At 46.6% G+C, this 15843-nt stretch overlaps 2 protein-coding genes across 4 annotated transcripts; one reads left to right on the forward strand and one right to left on the reverse strand.

Annotated features, from left to right (window-relative positions):
- Positions 1-792: 792 nt before the first annotated feature.
- Positions 793-14589, forward strand: KDM8 (lysine demethylase 8). Its single transcript, XM_064390934.1, has 6 exons — positions 793-1532; positions 2833-2965; positions 3886-3927; positions 4684-4833; positions 6005-6097; positions 6187-14589. Exons 1-6 carry the CDS (start codon positions 850-852, stop codon positions 6349-6351), a joined length of 1266 nt encoding a protein of 421 aa, XP_064247004.1. The 5' UTR covers positions 793-849; the 3' UTR covers positions 6352-14589.
- NSMCE1 (NSE1 homolog, SMC5-SMC6 complex component) lies at positions 7972-15418 on the reverse strand. Of its 3 annotated transcripts, none has more exons than XM_064390937.1 (8): positions 14935-15418; positions 14448-14523; positions 12457-12578; positions 11559-11636; positions 10680-10826; positions 9647-9763; positions 8657-8777; positions 7972-8207 (listed from the first exon to the last, which is right to left on the reverse strand). In XM_064390937.1, the coding sequence occupies exons 1-8, from the start codon at positions 15076-15078 to the stop codon at positions 8131-8133; spliced, it is 882 nt and encodes a 293-aa protein (XP_064247007.1). In that variant the 5' UTR covers positions 15079-15418; the 3' UTR covers positions 7972-8130. The 3 variants fall into 3 exon arrangements, with proteins under 3 accessions (XP_064247007.1, XP_064247005.1, XP_064247006.1); XM_064390935.1 differs by having other exon boundaries at positions 14448-14589; positions 14935-15412; XM_064390936.1 differs by having other exon boundaries at positions 7972-8195; positions 14448-14589; positions 14935-15407.
- Positions 15419-15843: the final 425 nt, after the last annotated feature.

Here is a 15843-nt window from a genome sequence, read left to right on the forward strand (position 1 = left end):
CCGGCCCCGCCTCCTGTGCCGGGCCCCGCCTCAGCGCCGGGCCTCGCCTCCTCCGCCCGGCCCCGCCTCCTGCGCCCGGCCCCGCCTCCCGCGCCCGGCCCCGCCTCCCGCGCCGAGCTCCGCCTCCCGTGCCCGGCCCCGCCTCCTGCGCCGGGCCCCTCCTCAGCACCCGGCCCCGCCTCCTGCGCCGAGCCCCGCCTCCTGCGCCGAGCCCCGCCTCCTGCGCCGAGCCCCGCCCCCTTCGCCCGGCCCCGCCTCCCGCGCCGAGCCCCGCCTCCCGCGCCGAGCCCCGCCTCCTGCGCCGAGCCCCGCCCCCTGCGCCCGGCCCCGCCTCCCGCGCCGAGCCCCGCCCCCTGCGCCCGGCCCCGCCTCCCGCGCCGAGCCCCGCCTCCCGCGCCGAGCTCCGCCTCCTGCGCCGAGCCCCGCCCCCTGCGCCGGGCTCCGCCTCAGCGCCGGGCCCCGCCTCCTCCGCCCGGCCCCGCCTCAGCGCCCGGCCCCGCCTCCTTCGCCCGGCCCCGCCTCCCGCGCCCGTCCCCTCCTCAGCCCCGGGCCCCACCTCCCGCGCCGAGCCCCGCCTGCTGCGCCCGGCCCCGCCTCCCGCGCCCGGCCCCGCCTCAGCCCCGGGCCCCGCCTCCCGCGCCGAGCCCCGCCTCCCGCGCCCGGCCCCGCCTCAGCGCCCGGCCCCCCCTCAGCCCCGGGCCCCGCCTCCCGCGCCGAGCCCCGCCTCCCGCGCCCGGCCCCGCCTCCCGCGCCCGGCCCCGCCTCCCGCGCCAGGCCCCGCCTCAGCCCCGGCCCCGCCCCGAACCGGCCCCACAGCGCCGTCTCGCGGACGTCGGCGCGGGCGCGGCCATGGCGGTGACCGGCAGCGCGGAAGGCGAGGGCGACAGCCCCGCGCTGTGGGCCGAGGTGCGGGCGCTGCTGCCCCGCGCCGAGGAGGGGCTGACCTTGGCGCTGAGCGGCGAGGTGGAGGACTGCGTCCTGCCGCTGCTGCGGCGGGCCCGCGCGCTGGTCTACGGCGCGGCGGGCCGACCTGATGCGGCAGCGGCAGCGGCGCTGGAGCGCCTCAGCGACGTCCTGCGTGACTACTCCTGGGAGAAGCTGAACACGGGGCCATGGAGGGAGGTCGGCAAGGGCTGGCGCCAGGTCTACGCCTACGGCTGCCTGTTCGGGGCGCTGGCCGAGGTGGCCGCGGGCCGCCCGCTGGCGCGCGCCGTGCGGCTCTGCGACCTGGGGCTGCTGATGGGCGCCGCCGTCCTGGACAACGTCCTGGCGCGCCTGGTGCGCGCGCTGCAGCCGCGCCTGCCCCCCGCGCGGCACGGCCTGCCCGCCGCTGCCCCGCGCGCGCCCGAGGGCCAGCGGCCGCTCCCGAGCGCCCGGCCGCGGGGGCCGCCCCCCGCCCTGCAGCCCCACGAGGCCATTCCGCACCTTCGCTGTCCTTCGCTGGAGCACTTCAGAGACAACTACCTCCTTCCCCAGCGGCCCGTGGTCCTGGAGGGCGTCATGGATCACTGGCCGTGTATGAAGAAGTGGAGGTGAGAATTAAGTTCCTTCCCTGTCCAAGTGAAGGCACGATCGTTCCTTGTGTTGGATATCATGATGCTCGATAGAGCAGCAGCCCTTCCCGGGTGATGGATACCGTGGGCAGTGCGTTTTGCTAGCAGCACTGTCCCACTGCTCTGTGGAAGTGGCTTCATGGATGAGGGAAGCTCTTCAAAGCATTCAAGGTGGATGCTGCCCTGTCTCGGAGCCAAAGGTACCCTTTGACCAGCCTCTGGCTCTTCATGGGTGAAGGCCACCCTCTGCCGTGCCTTTAGCCGTCCCAGGAGCCCAGCACCTGGGAACTCACGAGAAGTGCACATTGCAAAGTGCCAGTGAGCTGTTCAAAGCTCAGTGGATCTGTGTCAAGCACACATATCAGTGGTTTTTACCTCTTGGAGCTTTCCAATAATTACTGCAATACAAAGTGAATTCAGAGCCGAGAGTAAGCACGGTTGGCTTTTTCATTCATAAGTCCAAGCACTGATGTTTGTTCAGTATTGTGTTATAGAGTGTTGAGTTTCAGACACGCCTGTGCAGGACTGAGTAACAGCATTGTGCTGCCTGGTTACTGCACGCAATAGTGCCCACATTTCCAATACTGAGCATCAAATATTTGTGAGGTGAAGGTCATGATTCCCCAGAAAAGGGGAAAAATCACTCATGTTTAGTTTGAGTAATTGCTTTTGTTCAAAAACCAAAGGTAAAATTATGTGCACACACTTGTTATGTTGTAGAGATTTAATTAATTTTTGAGTGAAGGTACTGCACTGGTTCACTTTAGATACTTAACAAGATTAACTTTTCAGTTTAATTAGTGCTGTTCTCCATGGAGAGATGTATTCACCCATCAAATTAATCCCTCTGGCTACAATTGGAATGGATATTATTGGCACCTGTATAGACACTGACAGAGAGTTGATCTAATGTTACTGAGTAAAAGATACAACATTTTATCAAATGTGGCAGCAGGCAGAAAAAGGATTGGCCATCCTTGCCAAGAGACAGTAACAGCTTAAAACTTGTAATTTTGGAATGAAACAACTGAGGCAAACAGGTTTTTAAACCAAAACAAAAGAGAAAGTTGTGGGGTCATGTACACACAAACATGCCTGCTGATTTCCTGGTTGCTTGCATTGTTTTATTCTGCCTTTTTCTTCTGGTGTGTTTGATTTAGACAGGAGAAACTCAGGGTAGTAGAATTTTATTACCCAACAAAATTGATTTGGGTTGATTGCCTTACATTCAAAGTTAATAAGAGCAGTATAGAAGGTAATGGAATTTTCTTTATTTCAGTGTGGACTATTTCTGTCAAGTCGCAGGGTGCCGCACAGTCCCCGTGGAGCTGGGTGCTCGGTATACAGATGAGGAATGGTCTCAGCAGCTCATGACTGTCAGTGACTTCGTCAGCCAGTATATCATGGATGAGGTCTGTTACACTCCTTTGGTTCATCTCCAAACACAGCAGCATGGTACTGACAACACTTCTGTTTACAACAAACCTACTCAGAGGTGATATCAGAGGAGGGGGTGTACTGTAAGCACACCTCTGAATTAAATGATTTGACATATTTTCAAGACCTGAAGCCAGGAATAATTATTGCAACAATAGGTTTGATTTTTCAAATTTGTGTATGTGTGATTTTCAAATGTGTGTATATATTAATCAAATTCCAGCTACTGTACATTTCATAATCAAATGTACAGTAGCTGGAATTTGATTAATATATACACACATACATATGCAGCAAAAACCTGAATGGTGGAATCCAAGAATAAGGGATCCTCAGCCAGCAGTGTTCCTCTTTCTCATTAAACTGCTTAGATCCAAATTTACAAGCCATGAGGCAAAAAAATACAAAGTTGATTAGCATCTGGGATGTCCTTTTGCTTTCACAGATGAGGATCCCAAGCCCCCATTTCTGTTTCCTGGCCTTCTGGCAGGAAGGATTATGTGCCATAGCAAATTGATCTGTGGTGTACCCTGCAATAGAGTATGGAAGTAGTTCCAGGGTGTGAAGGAGAACTGGTCTGTGTGCCAGCAGGGTCTGGCTAGAAAGATGCAGTGCATTGCCAGCTGTCAAGTCTCCATAGGGAGTCCCAGCTTCCTTCAGTAACTCAAGCTGGATGATTTATTCATTGCGGAGACACACCTACATTCTCACTATTTCAGTGGAGCTGTAAGGTGCTGTTTCTGAAGACACCTTATACTGGTGAAATAGTTATGTACAGTACTCTGAACAGGACACTGGAATTTACTATAAGTAAATTCTATTCACATGTAAGTAAATTAATTCACTGTCTTACCTGTATGTTACTGTGTTTTTTCTTCCTCTGCTATCATTTCAGAGCAATGTAGGATACCTTGCCCAGCACCAGCTTTTTGATCAGGTAAAACTGAGTGAATGTTTTTATCTTCCTACAGTCATGTCTTCCTTTTGTAGCACAAGTTGTCTCTCAAGATGTTGACTGTACTAGATTGAAGGGCATATGGAGAATTCACAGTAATTCTGAAGTTTCTATTCCCATAATTTAAAGGATCAGAGGGAGAAGTTTGTCCATTTGGCTACAGGACATGGAAACAAATCCTGTTTAGGATGAAGACATTCAATCCTAGTGCTGTTTCAGTACAATGTAGCTTATACTTAGGGGGATATCACCTGGAAAGCCTCTTTCATAAGTCAGGGAAAAGATTTGGACAGGAAAGTTTTCAACATTAATATGTTTACCATAATCTGAAGTGTCATTCCAGTTTACTGGAGCATTTGTTGGTGTGAGACATAAAAAGGAATTTCACAGAGAAGCAAACATAGGATAGAAGAGATAGCTGCTCCTTTTCCATGAAGAGCAAATGAACTTATTCTTGTGGGTGTCTCTGATTTCTGCAAAAGCAAAGGGTCTCTGAAGAATGAGGAAACCCCTTTCTTTCTCCTACTTCTCCTTCCAACAGAGTCTGCTCACTAGAACAGAAAGTTTGAGAACATTTCCTGCAGATTCCTAGCAGGTCAGCTGCTTTTCTCCTACCCTTGCTATACCAGCCAGTCATTTGTTTTCTTCTCATCTAGCCTTGCTCATCTGTTTGATGAATTACATATTTTGGCAAGTCAGCACATACCCTTTTTAATGTTTCTTTCTTTGTGGAAATAGATCCCAGAACTGAAAGAAGATATCAGTATCCCCGACTACTGCTGCCTGGGTGAAGGGGAAGAAGATGACATCACCATTAATGCCTGGTTTGGTCCAGGAGGCACAATCTCACCTCTTCATCAGGATCCCCAGCAAAATTTTTTAGCCCAGGTATGTACTCTACTTGCGGTACATATGCCATTAATGCAAAACTTAGAGAAAATGTTTACGGTATGTGTTAGAGACAAGGGGAGCAGACAACTTGAACAATTGAAGGTTAGAGAACATGCAGATACTATTTTGCTACTTTGTTGTATTTGTCACTACTGCAACTTACTACTGAATGTAATCTTATAGACCACAGGTGTTGCTCATTGAGAGACCATTACTTCCCCTTGTTTTACAGATGATAGATAGAAATCACAAGAAGCAGATTTTCCAAGGTCACATGGAATTTGTAACAGAGTTACAAGAATCTGGATCCTGTCATGTTGTACTAAGGAGTTTATTTTCCTGGTGTTGTGGTTTGAGCCCAGTGAATCCCCAAGCCTCATGCAGCTGCTCATTCCCCAGCCAGCAGGATGAGGGAGAGAATGGGGAGAGTAAAAGCTAGAAAGCTTTGGATTGAGGTTTAATAGGCAAAAACCGTGCATGTAGGTAAAGCAAAACAAAGAATTACTTGACTGCTTCCCATGGGCAGGGGAACACCCAGGGTGTTCAGTCATTCCCAGGAGAGCAGAACCCATCATGCTTAACAATTACTGGGGGGGACAAACACTGTCACTCCAAACATCCCCCCTTTCTTCTTCTTCCCCCATATACTAAGCATGATGTCACATAGTCTGGAATATCCATTGGTCAGTCAGTTTAGGTCACTTGTCCTGGTTGTGTCTCCTCCAGTCTCCCAGGTACCTCCAACTTCCTTGCCAGCATGGCAGTATGATAGACAGAAAAGGCTTCAGATCTGTGTAAACCCTGCTCAGCAATAACAAAAATGTTTCTATATTATCAACCCTGTGTTCCGTACAAATCCAAAACATAGTCCTATACCAGCCACTTGGAAGAAAATTAGTTCTACCCCAGCCAAAGCCAGCACTTCTGGAAAGCAATCTGGTTAAAAGCATTTCCTTCCCAAAGGTATTTCAAATTCTTATCTGTTCCAAGGGAAGAGGTACTTGAATTCCAATAGCCTGATTTAACTTTTTATTATAGCAGTGTCTATTACTAACAATAATTATGTTCCTTGTAATCAGGTATATTTTACTGGTAAATGCCAGCTATGGCACACAGCTTCCAGTAATGTGCCAGTTAATGATCAATGGAAAACATTTATTATGTACAGGTATTTGGAAGAAAGTATATCCGTCTCTATTCACCACAAGATTCAGAAAACCTATACCCCCATGAAAGCCAAATTCTTCACAACACCAGTCAGGTAAATAGTTGCCTGAAATTTTAGTATCAGTAATGTTATCAAATCATATTTGAGTAAAGACATTCTTCTGATGATTGTTTTTTTTATAGGTTGATGTGGAAGATCCAGACTTCGTCAAGTTTCCAAATTTCACAAAGGCTGCATTTCAGTCCTGCATTCTGATGCCTGGGCAGATTCTGTTTATTCCAGTTAAATATTGGCACTATGTGCGATCGCTTGAGCTCAGCTTCTCTGTTAGTTTCTGGTGGTCATAGTTCTGAAATGTAGTCAGCAGCACTGAAATTAAATTAAAAATCAGGCAAGTAGCATCTCTCTTTCAGAAGAGGTTAGAGGTGGAGCAAAACCAACAAACTCTTGCTAAAGCATGGAGAAGTAGTCATAATGGGTAAGTGGAAAGATGATGCTGTTATCACTTCATTTTTGTATATGTTTCTAATAACTCCTAAATAGCATAGGTTAGGTCATTCTCCTGTGTGTGCATCCATCAGAAAGAGCCTCTGTATGGGCACTGCCAGGGCTCTGCCTGAGCCTGTCTCAATAACCGGGTCAGGGTTATCTTCTACTTGGATTTGGTAAATAAAACCCTGGACTTAGCTAGAGAGATGGTGCTACCTGAAGATTCTATCTATGAAAAAATTAAGCTAACACCAAGCAAGGTACTAGTCTCCTGCATGAAAAAAGTTACTCATGTGCTGGTTCTGGCGAGGATAGGGTTAATTTTTGCAGTAGCCAGGAACGGCATGGCCCAGACCCAGAGGTTATTTTGTCCTACCTCAGCCTGCCACTGCTGCAGGCCAGGGGTAGGAAGGGGCTCCTTGGTCTTACAGTGACTGAATCTGTGTGAATCTTTTTGTGTGAATCTTTTGTCTCTCTTGTACACTGTTATTGAGATTGTTGCTACTACTGCTTATTTTCTTATTCCATTGCTGTTTCCAGTAAATTGTTCTTATTGCAACTCATGGTCTTTACCTTTTGGACCTCCCAATTCTCCTGTCCATGAGGGGAGAGGTAGGGGGAAGAGGAAATGCGCAAGCATTTCATGGTTTGGAGTGTTTTGGTGGGAACACTAATTTGGGGAGTACTGTTTCTAAACCACAACATCCTATTAAAGCCTAGAACATAACTGAAGTTAATCCATAGTTTAATTGCAGTTAGATAACCTGAAGTTTAATTATATTTTGATTAACCATCATATGAGCTGCTGCCACAGCTCTTCTGCTGTGTCACATATCTCTACCAAGGACAAGGATGCTGCCATTTTAGTCTGCTGTCTGGCAATAGCCAGTCCTTGGCTCCTTTCCAAGTTCACTCTTAAAGGAAAAAGCATCCTTTCTTAAAACTGGAGACAGAAGTGCCAAGATGAAAAACCTAAAGAGTCTCAGTATGGTAATGTTTTCAGCAGTTTGCAGACATAAGCTAACATTGCCCCAAGTCCTGCCCTACTGCTTCCCAATCCTTCTGTGGCAATATTCCCTCCTTACAGAGCACAGCTGCTCGTGACATGGCCTTATGTCAAGACAAATTCTTCTGCATCTAAAGAAGGGACAAAACACAACCACAGTGCCAGCTAGAAGTGTTCCAACTCCAGCCCTAGGTCAGAGACTGAGCCAGCTGCCTTGCGCACACCGCACTGATTTTTCACCTGCTTGATGTACCACAGCAGTTCCATTGTGCAACTGAATTTGTACTGCTCCTGTACAAACAGGGAGCACTTGCTGAGAAAGGCTTCTTTCAAGAGTTTAGCTGCATATATCAGATTGCAGGACTGACTAAAACATTTGCATCTTTCATCCCCAAACATGCACTGAGAGTCCCAACCCAAGAATATGGAGAATTACAAACACAAAACAGCCTCCAAGAAAGCTGTGCAGGCATTACTGTGAACAGGAACATCAATGATAGTTTTATTGTAAGATTCTTAGAACTTTAGAAAATGAGTACACTGAGCACTGTTACTAATGAATACAATACAGTCTGGCTGTTCTGCCAGAGTGGGGGCAAATAGATGTCACTGACATCAAGTTTTACTGGCATCATCTAGAGCCAAGAGTGGAGCTCTGTGGTAAGTCTGTACCATTGGAACCCATCCGATTCACACCTGTAAAGAAAACTAAAGGAAGGTTAATGGACAACACACAAAAAAAAGATAACGTTGTATAACCACCTTTTCTAAAATGCTTTGTATATTCCTCTGTTGCTGTTCACAATATCCAATTTCCCTGGACAAATGGAGGAATTCCAAAGAGATTCTTAGAAGCTTGGTATTTCCAGAAGTTCTAGTGTCATGGGTTGTGTGTGCTTCTATTCCTTCTCCCCTCCTCCCCACCTCCTAAAGATAGTTATAAAAAAATTTGCACAGGGTCTGCTAATGCCCCTGTGGCACTCTTTGGGCACTGTGGGGGCTCAATGCTGCCTGTGTGTGGTTTAGTGCCTGAAATGTACCACTGGAGTCAGAAATAGCTGATACAGTTATAAATAATACAGGCAGTGCCACTGAACATGACAGCCCATTTCCTAGTATTACTACATTCAATTTTTTAAAAATACATTGCTTAGTACCTGGGGTGTCACAAGACCAGAATTCATTACACTTGGGACAGCGGGGTTCAGTCTGGCCTCTGAAGTACTTTCTGACACAAAGTAAGTGCATTCCAATTCCACAGGATTCACATACTTGGCTCTGAAATCAGGAGTGTTGATTCATAAAATCATTCTAAACTGTCCTTCAATTTAAGAGAAGGTTGTTACAAAGAGCAGCAGATACACAATGCTTTGTTCCAAAGAACGGTTCCCACAATATGGGTGGTAGACACACTCAACAGTCAAAGTTGGTAAATCCTAAAAGAAAGTCTTTTTCTATAAACTGGGAAATACTATTTCCCTATATGGACAAAACTTAGTTTGAAAGGCAGCAATTTCAGTGCAATAAAGGAGACTAATTCGGATGGAAAAAGTAACAGGGAAGCATGTATTAGTTGGGCAGATCAGAAGATGCAGGCTCACAGAGCAAGAAAATGTAGCAGTTTTGGAATATGAATCCAGGCTGTAACTACTTAAGCAAGATGGAATGGTAACATCCCAGCTATCAAAACACAGTGCTTTAGCATGCTCTACATAGCACGTGTGTTCCTTCTGAGGTCCAAACACAAGCAATTCCTGAATTAAAATCCCAAAACCAAGAATGAATGTGTCACACGATGACATCTACTGGCAAGGCCCAAAGAGGACACTGCTAACACCTCACTGCTAAACCTCTTTCAGCATCAGGAGCTCATCTCTAACCTGCTGGTTTGGAAAGCTAGACAGCACAACCATGTTCCTCATTGCGGGAGTGCACTTTTGCCATTTTATACTTGGAGACACTGCTCCAAGACAATTTTATTTCTAAAGACAGAAGCTAAAATGCCTAAAATGGAGAAAAATTTTTTTTTTACAAAATGCACGAGCACCATGACCAGATTACAAGACCAAGATTATACCCAAGAGAAAGCATCACAAACCCAGCTATAACCATGCAAGTCCATTGGCTGAGGTGATATAACATGTTACCTGGATGGCAAGGCTGCGACAGATGTTACATTTCCTTGCCACATCCTGGTAGTTGCTGAGAATGTACTGTTCCATCTCAATTATGCAACGAGTATGCAGAGTGTAGTCTCCATTTTTCTAAGGAAACAAATGTTGAGATGAGGAATTTCCTTTCATTCCTTTACCTTTTTTGACTTTGCTAACCACCTGTTAACAAGCCATTCTACTGTCATGAAACCAACATACTGGTACAATGCAACACCAGAACACTTTTGAAATAGCAGAACTCCTTTGTTTAGAGGAGCAGAATAAAAATCCCACACCTTTAACAGAGATCTAGTCCTTGGAAAACATAAATGAGCAAGCATGCACTCCTTAACAGCAGTATGGTGTTTTGGGATCCTCCCAAAAAGAATGTTAGAGGAAATTCTCCCAGCTTTCAACAAAATCTAGGCATTTCCTGCTTGATGTATCTTTGGAAATATCTGCCAAATCAAATTAACATGTAAGTAACTGTGTGGCAGCAGGTTGAAGATCTATGGTGCAATGACTTCAGCAAAAAAGGGATTAAGCAACTACAGTATCCATGTGGTCAGTCCACCATGGTCCACATGGTGAGCTCATTTCCACTGCTGCCTCGTAAAATAAAACAGGTAACATGCACAGTGGCCCATGCATTTCTGGTACAGGAGTTTTCAACATGCCTGGAAATTCCAAATGCAACTAACAGCACTGATCACTCTGAAGAGCTTTCCCCAACTCTTGTTCCAGGTTGAAGAATGCTGTGCTGTTGTGTCTGTGCATCACTGGGCAGGACTGGACACACAAACCCACCTGGCTCCGGTAAAAGGAACCGAAACCATATGGTCCTGTATAGACCTACCCAAGGACTTTTGTCCATTTAAGTCCTTTTCTGCAAAAATCATTGGAGCACCAATAAGCATGGGTGCCATAAGACCATTTTTGCCATCAGAAGAGCTCCAGTCTCAGCTACCACATCCATAAGAACATGGTAGCTGGACCCTTTGAACTAAGAACACTTGAATGCAGTTACCTCAGAGAGCCACTTATCCTCCACAAAAACTTTCAGCACTTGTTCTGCTTCTTTCTTCTTCATTTTCTTTGTCTTAAGTTGGTCAGCCAAGTTTAAAATATCTGTAGATGAGGCAAAGCCATTTTCTGATAAAATTATTAGGTCCATCTACAGGAAGAAACATTACCAAGTATTAGAAACACTGCAATTAGGCAGACATCAGTAATGTGCTGATGTGCAATTTTTTTTGCATCCATGTATGTGAAAGATACTACAGTATACAGCTTGACCCAGAATTGTAAAACAAAGGCCAAAAGGTGAAACACTCATTGTCTCCTTAAGATTTTGATCTTTGCCAAGAAAACATTTCCACAAATAGAAGTATACATGCTGCCTAAATAAAGCTGCATTCAGGGACACCACACTCAGTGGTGACAGATCCATTTCTTTTTATCTGCTCTTTGTCAAAGATGTTTTGAGGAAAAACCTCAAAAACCATAGACAAATATTTAAATGCAAATCCACAAATTCATTTTGTAAGTTACTAGCATTAAAAACTACTGTATATTACTAAACGACTAAATCCAGTGAAAAACTCAGCAGTCATGACTGAAAATCCTGAAGAAATTTGTTTGTATAACTAGACGTAGGCATGTCTTGTCCCTAACCCAAGGAGCCATTACCTGGTGCTGATTTTGCCTTACCCATAACTGACTAACAACAGCAAATCATTACTTGCACATACTTTCATTCCTGCCCACCCCATCCATTTGATCTCAGATAAACTTAGGTGAAATGGCAACTACTTCTTCAACCACATCTCCATTTCCATTTTCATTCATTTTAAGATGACAGCTTCACAAATAATGTGATTTACTAAGCTATAACTGACATACATACTGTTTTTCTGAACAATTCCAATTCAATTTCTGTATAGTCAGATGCCATTTTAGTTACTTCCGTTTCCGCCAAATTCACCTACAAAAAATAACATGATATAAAGTGCCGATGTAGTTTCATACCAGAAACTGTAAAAAAACCCCTCAGGTTAAGAATACATCATATAACAATTAACATAAATGTTAATTCTTTTAGGGGCACTTGATGGTACTCAAGTTCTTTCTTTACAACCCCTCATCTTCCAGCCACAAATTCTCCACAGCTTCCTCTGCCCAGGCAAAGCCATTCCACAACACAAGCTCCCAGAACTGACACAGAGTGCTGCAGCAGAGCTGACACATCACAGGTGCTAGATAGTTCCTGCTGCTGCCTACCACCAGACCTATGTTAGCAGTCACCTTTTTATTCACTGTGAAAATCAGCTGCCCGTGTTTTCTACTGTTATTGCACATGCTACTACTATTAATTATTAGCTCAACTTAACTGGAAAAGGGAAAGGTTAAAGGCAGCAGCTAATTTAGGATACCTTCTGTATGGTCTTCTGAAATTACCAGATAACCTTCTCTGCACATTGCAGATCATCTGGTGAAACAACTTGTACAACTCCTTAGCAACCTTTTTGTGCTAGGTTGATTTTTGAGTGGGAGAAAAAGAAAACTGATGTTGGACAGCTCTCTGTGTTTTCTAGTTTAAAAATCTGTCTCAGGAAAGAAAGTCTCCAGTGGAAAAGAAATCTCACTTCAGCACTTAAGCAATGTTTATGCTAAGTAACTCCAACGCTGCTGTCATCCTTGCTGCCGTGTCCTACTCCCATAAATCTGGTCTGTGACAGTTGATCCTCCAGCAGCTCCTGCAGCCACTGCCAGCCCCATGCAAACACAGCACAGCAGGTACCTACTACAGCATAATGTGCTCTCCCATCATCTTCTGATATTCCTTTCCGGATCTGCATAAACAAAGGCTGCAGGTGGCTGTTAATAGTGCTGATGAAATCATCCAGTTTATCGTGTGCATAGTAAACTGAAAAAGAATGAGAAAAGTCATACAGAGAAAAAAACATAAGTCAAACAACTACACATCAGACAGATCTTTTTATGTGAAACATTTTTTCCCAGGTAAGACTGCTAAAACTGAGACAGAATTTGAACATGAATTCAAACTGTTCTATTCAGCAGAAATAGCACTTCCTTGTGCTACTATCTCATGACCTTCAGAGATGCTCAGCTCCTTTAAAATCAGTTGACAGAGTCCAGACATTCTGCCTTGTTGCAGGGAACCCATAGCACTGATCCAGTAATTACAGTGACCTGAACTAAGCTGAATTGAAAATGAAATATGACTGGGAAAAAATATTATGCACAACAGAAAAATACACTGACTTAAATTCCTTTATATACAAGGGATTTCTTCTATGTTTCTGTATGCTCTGTTTCACAAATTAATGCACATAAGTGCTCAAGTTACATATCAGAAAACCTAAAATTCCAGTGTTGTAGAAACAAGAAGAAATATCTCGAGTCACATTTTATAAACCAAGCAAATACTAGGAGCAGTTTTACCATAGACATAATTAGGATGGACTTTGCAGTAGTTCTGTGGAAGAGAACACAATGGGTCTTGCCTGCACAGCACCAGCACAACCCTCACATCTATCCAAAACAAGACTTTGTTGCTCTCTGTGACCAGAGAGCTGCTGCCACAAATTAACAGCTCATAATTTTAGATAAATGATTCACGTCTAAAATTACAACCAGTTATCATGAAATTAATCCTGTTCTCAGCCACAGGAGTCCCTTGCTCACTTAGGAACACCGGGCCAAGTCCCACTCCCAAAGCGCACCGCACTATCCAGCCCAGTGCCAAACAGCCCTCATAGGATGCTCCTGCCCAGGAGTTCCTGGTTCTGATATACAAGATTCCCTCAGTGAACAATGCCAACATACAGCAAGAACAATAGTAAAGTACAAAATTAAGTACAGTTTTGCCATTGGCTTGGCCCCTGTCAGCAGGAAAGTGCACACAGCAGCCAGGGAGCTTTAGTGACTGATCTCAGAGATGGTAAAAGATGAAAGGGTAACAGAATACTCTTCTGTACAACAGCTTTAACACTTTAATGTTACATTTTAATGTTAAGTGGCTGCTCGAGTAGATCTCATGTGGAAAAAAGGGATAAAAATTCCCCATAAAAAATGAATAGGGGTTAGAGAACACCAAAAGTTGCACTTCACAATTTTAGCATCTAAGAAGTAGGTCAAGTTACAGTTCCTGACTCAAGAGACTATACAAATAGATTACTATAATCTATATAAACAGATTACTTTGTGGGAATCTGATGTTGCATTATGGGTAAGTAGGTACAAATTCACAGAAAACCAGAAGAGTCCCTGCAGAGTAGCATGGTGGCATGGCACAGGGACACTCCTAAACCTAGCAAGAGCACAGCTTCCAGGACTTGGAATGGACAATACATTGCAGGTGAGGTGGGAAGAAAGCACAGCAATTCACCAGGAATTGCTCATCCTCACAGAAATATTTTTGTAGCAGTCACTTCTCCCACAACACCTGGGAGAAATGACTGAAGTGCATTTACTTAAAATTATTCAATATAGTGAAGTACTTCCAGTGTCAAAAATTATTTTTTAAAATCATCTATATGTATAATCGATAAACAACAACCTTGGCAAAATAAAAAGTACTATATACGAATCTGGCCTGATTAGAAGTTAGTTTACTCATTGCTGTACTATTTTATCTTTCAGGAAAGAGACAGAACACTCATATCATTACAGTTTTTAAACTTTTTTTAGCTGATGCATGCCCTTCAGAAATCAAATTTGCGAGCTGCACCACGCAAAAAATCCAGTTCTTTCATCACCAAGACAGACACACCTTTATCAGTTTCACAGCAGTGCTGGTGTAATTTTCTGGCCTCTGATCCTTCTGTTATCCCATTAGACATCAGAACCTGCAAGAACCGTCGATGAGCATTGGTCATCTGAGCTGCCATCAGTATTTCACCAGGCTTCAAGTGCTGCAGGATGTTTAAGGTGGAATTAATGCACGTTAATTGAAATTAAGAATACAACAGTCCAAGTATACACAAGATTTTAATTAAAGTCTATTACATTGAACGAAGGCAAAAAAAGCAGATCCCAAGATTGTCCTCAGAATGCAGAGGGTGACCAGCTCGGAGGTTGTGGAAGGGTGCAAGAGATAAAATCCAACTAGTTTTAGCTGCAGAAAAGAACAGTGCTGTGTCATTGCCACCCAAAATCGGGAATCAAACTCCTTCTTAACACCAGTGTAGCATTAAAAAGCAAGCAATACTTTATTGCAGCACTGATACACAGGGGAATGACTTCTGCTCAACACGCACAGTTGGCTCAAGGTTATACACATGGTAGCCGCTCGAGTCTGCAGTCAGTCTCAGACGGTGCTCCTGGAGGGCTTCAGGCACCCCTGGTGGCCACTGAGCCTCTAAACCCTGACAGAGATCTTCTCCATGCGGCGCAGCTTTCATGGAAGCTGCAGAGCATGTTGCTGAGCAAACTGGATCGGGCCGGTTTGACCTGCTAGGAACGGGAGCTGAGAGCGCTCCACGTCCCACTAACCGCTACAAAACGCTCCCTGCGGTATTTGCAAACGTGACAACAGCAGCGCTGGGTGACAAACACAACACCGCCTGTCCTTCTGTGTCAGATCAAGCTCCTGCTCCCCACACAGCCTCATCTGAGCACAGGCAATAAGCCTCAACAGGTTTCGAAGAGCACCTGAAGTAATTAAAGGCAGCTCAGGAAATTCCCTGACCACTGCACCACCCGAATGCCCGCTTCCGGCTGAGCTCCGGCCTCGCCGCCCGCGCGGCCCCGGGCCAGCCGCAGCACACGGAGGCAACGCCCCGGAAAACCGCCCGGCCCGCCAGCCCTCGGCCCAACCGGGCCCTACCGAGGTTCCCCGGGGCTCCCACCGCGGTGCCGGCACCCCACCTCAGCCCCCGCCCGTGCTCGCCTGCTCCGCTGCGGCTGCGCGCGCCCGCCATCAACGGCCCGGCCCCGCCCCGCGCCGGCCCCGCCCCGCGCCGGCCCCGCCCCGCGCCGGCCCCGCCCCGCGCCGGCCCCGCCCCTTCCCCGGCCGGCCCCGCCCCGCCATGGCCCCGCCCCTTCCCCGGCCGGCCCGGCCCCGCCCTGGCCCGGCCCCGCCCCGGCCGGCCCCGCCCCGGCCGGCCCCGCCCCGGCCGGCCCCGCCCCGGCCGGCCCCGCCCCGGCCGGCCCCGCCCCGGCCGGCC

The sequence above is a fragment of the Passer domesticus genome, chromosome 15 (assembly GCF_036417665.1).
Source record: "Passer domesticus isolate bPasDom1 chromosome 15, bPasDom1.hap1, whole genome shotgun sequence".
Lineage (NCBI taxonomy): Eukaryota > Metazoa > Chordata > Aves > Passeriformes > Passeridae > Passer > Passer domesticus.

Bases quoted from the DNA above. Each gene is read 5' to 3' on its own strand.
- KDM8 (XM_064390934.1), top strand. From the start codon at position 850: ATGGCGGTGACCGGCAGCGCGGAAGGCGAGGGCGACAGCCCCGCGCTG. The intron at 1,533-2,832 runs GTGAGAATTAAG...TCTTTATTTCAG, and splicing joins CCGTGTATGAAGAAGTGGAG to TGTGGACTATTTCTGTCAAG. The intron at 6,098-6,186 runs GTAAATAGTTGC...TTTTTTTTATAG, and splicing joins TTCTTCACAACACCAGTCAG to GTTGATGTGGAAGATCCAGA.
- NSMCE1 (XM_064390935.1), bottom strand. From the start codon at position 15,078: ATGAAAGCTGCGCCGCATGGAGAAGATCTCTGTCAGGGTTTAGAGGCT. The intron at 11,637-12,456 runs GTAGGTACCTGC...TATTTTTTGTAG, and splicing joins GGAGAGCACATTATGCTGTA to GTGAATTTGGCGGAAACGGA. The intron at 9,764-10,679 runs GTAACTGCATTC...TTGTTTCCTTAG, and splicing joins AGGATAAGTGGCTCTCTGAG to AAAAATGGAGACTACACTCT.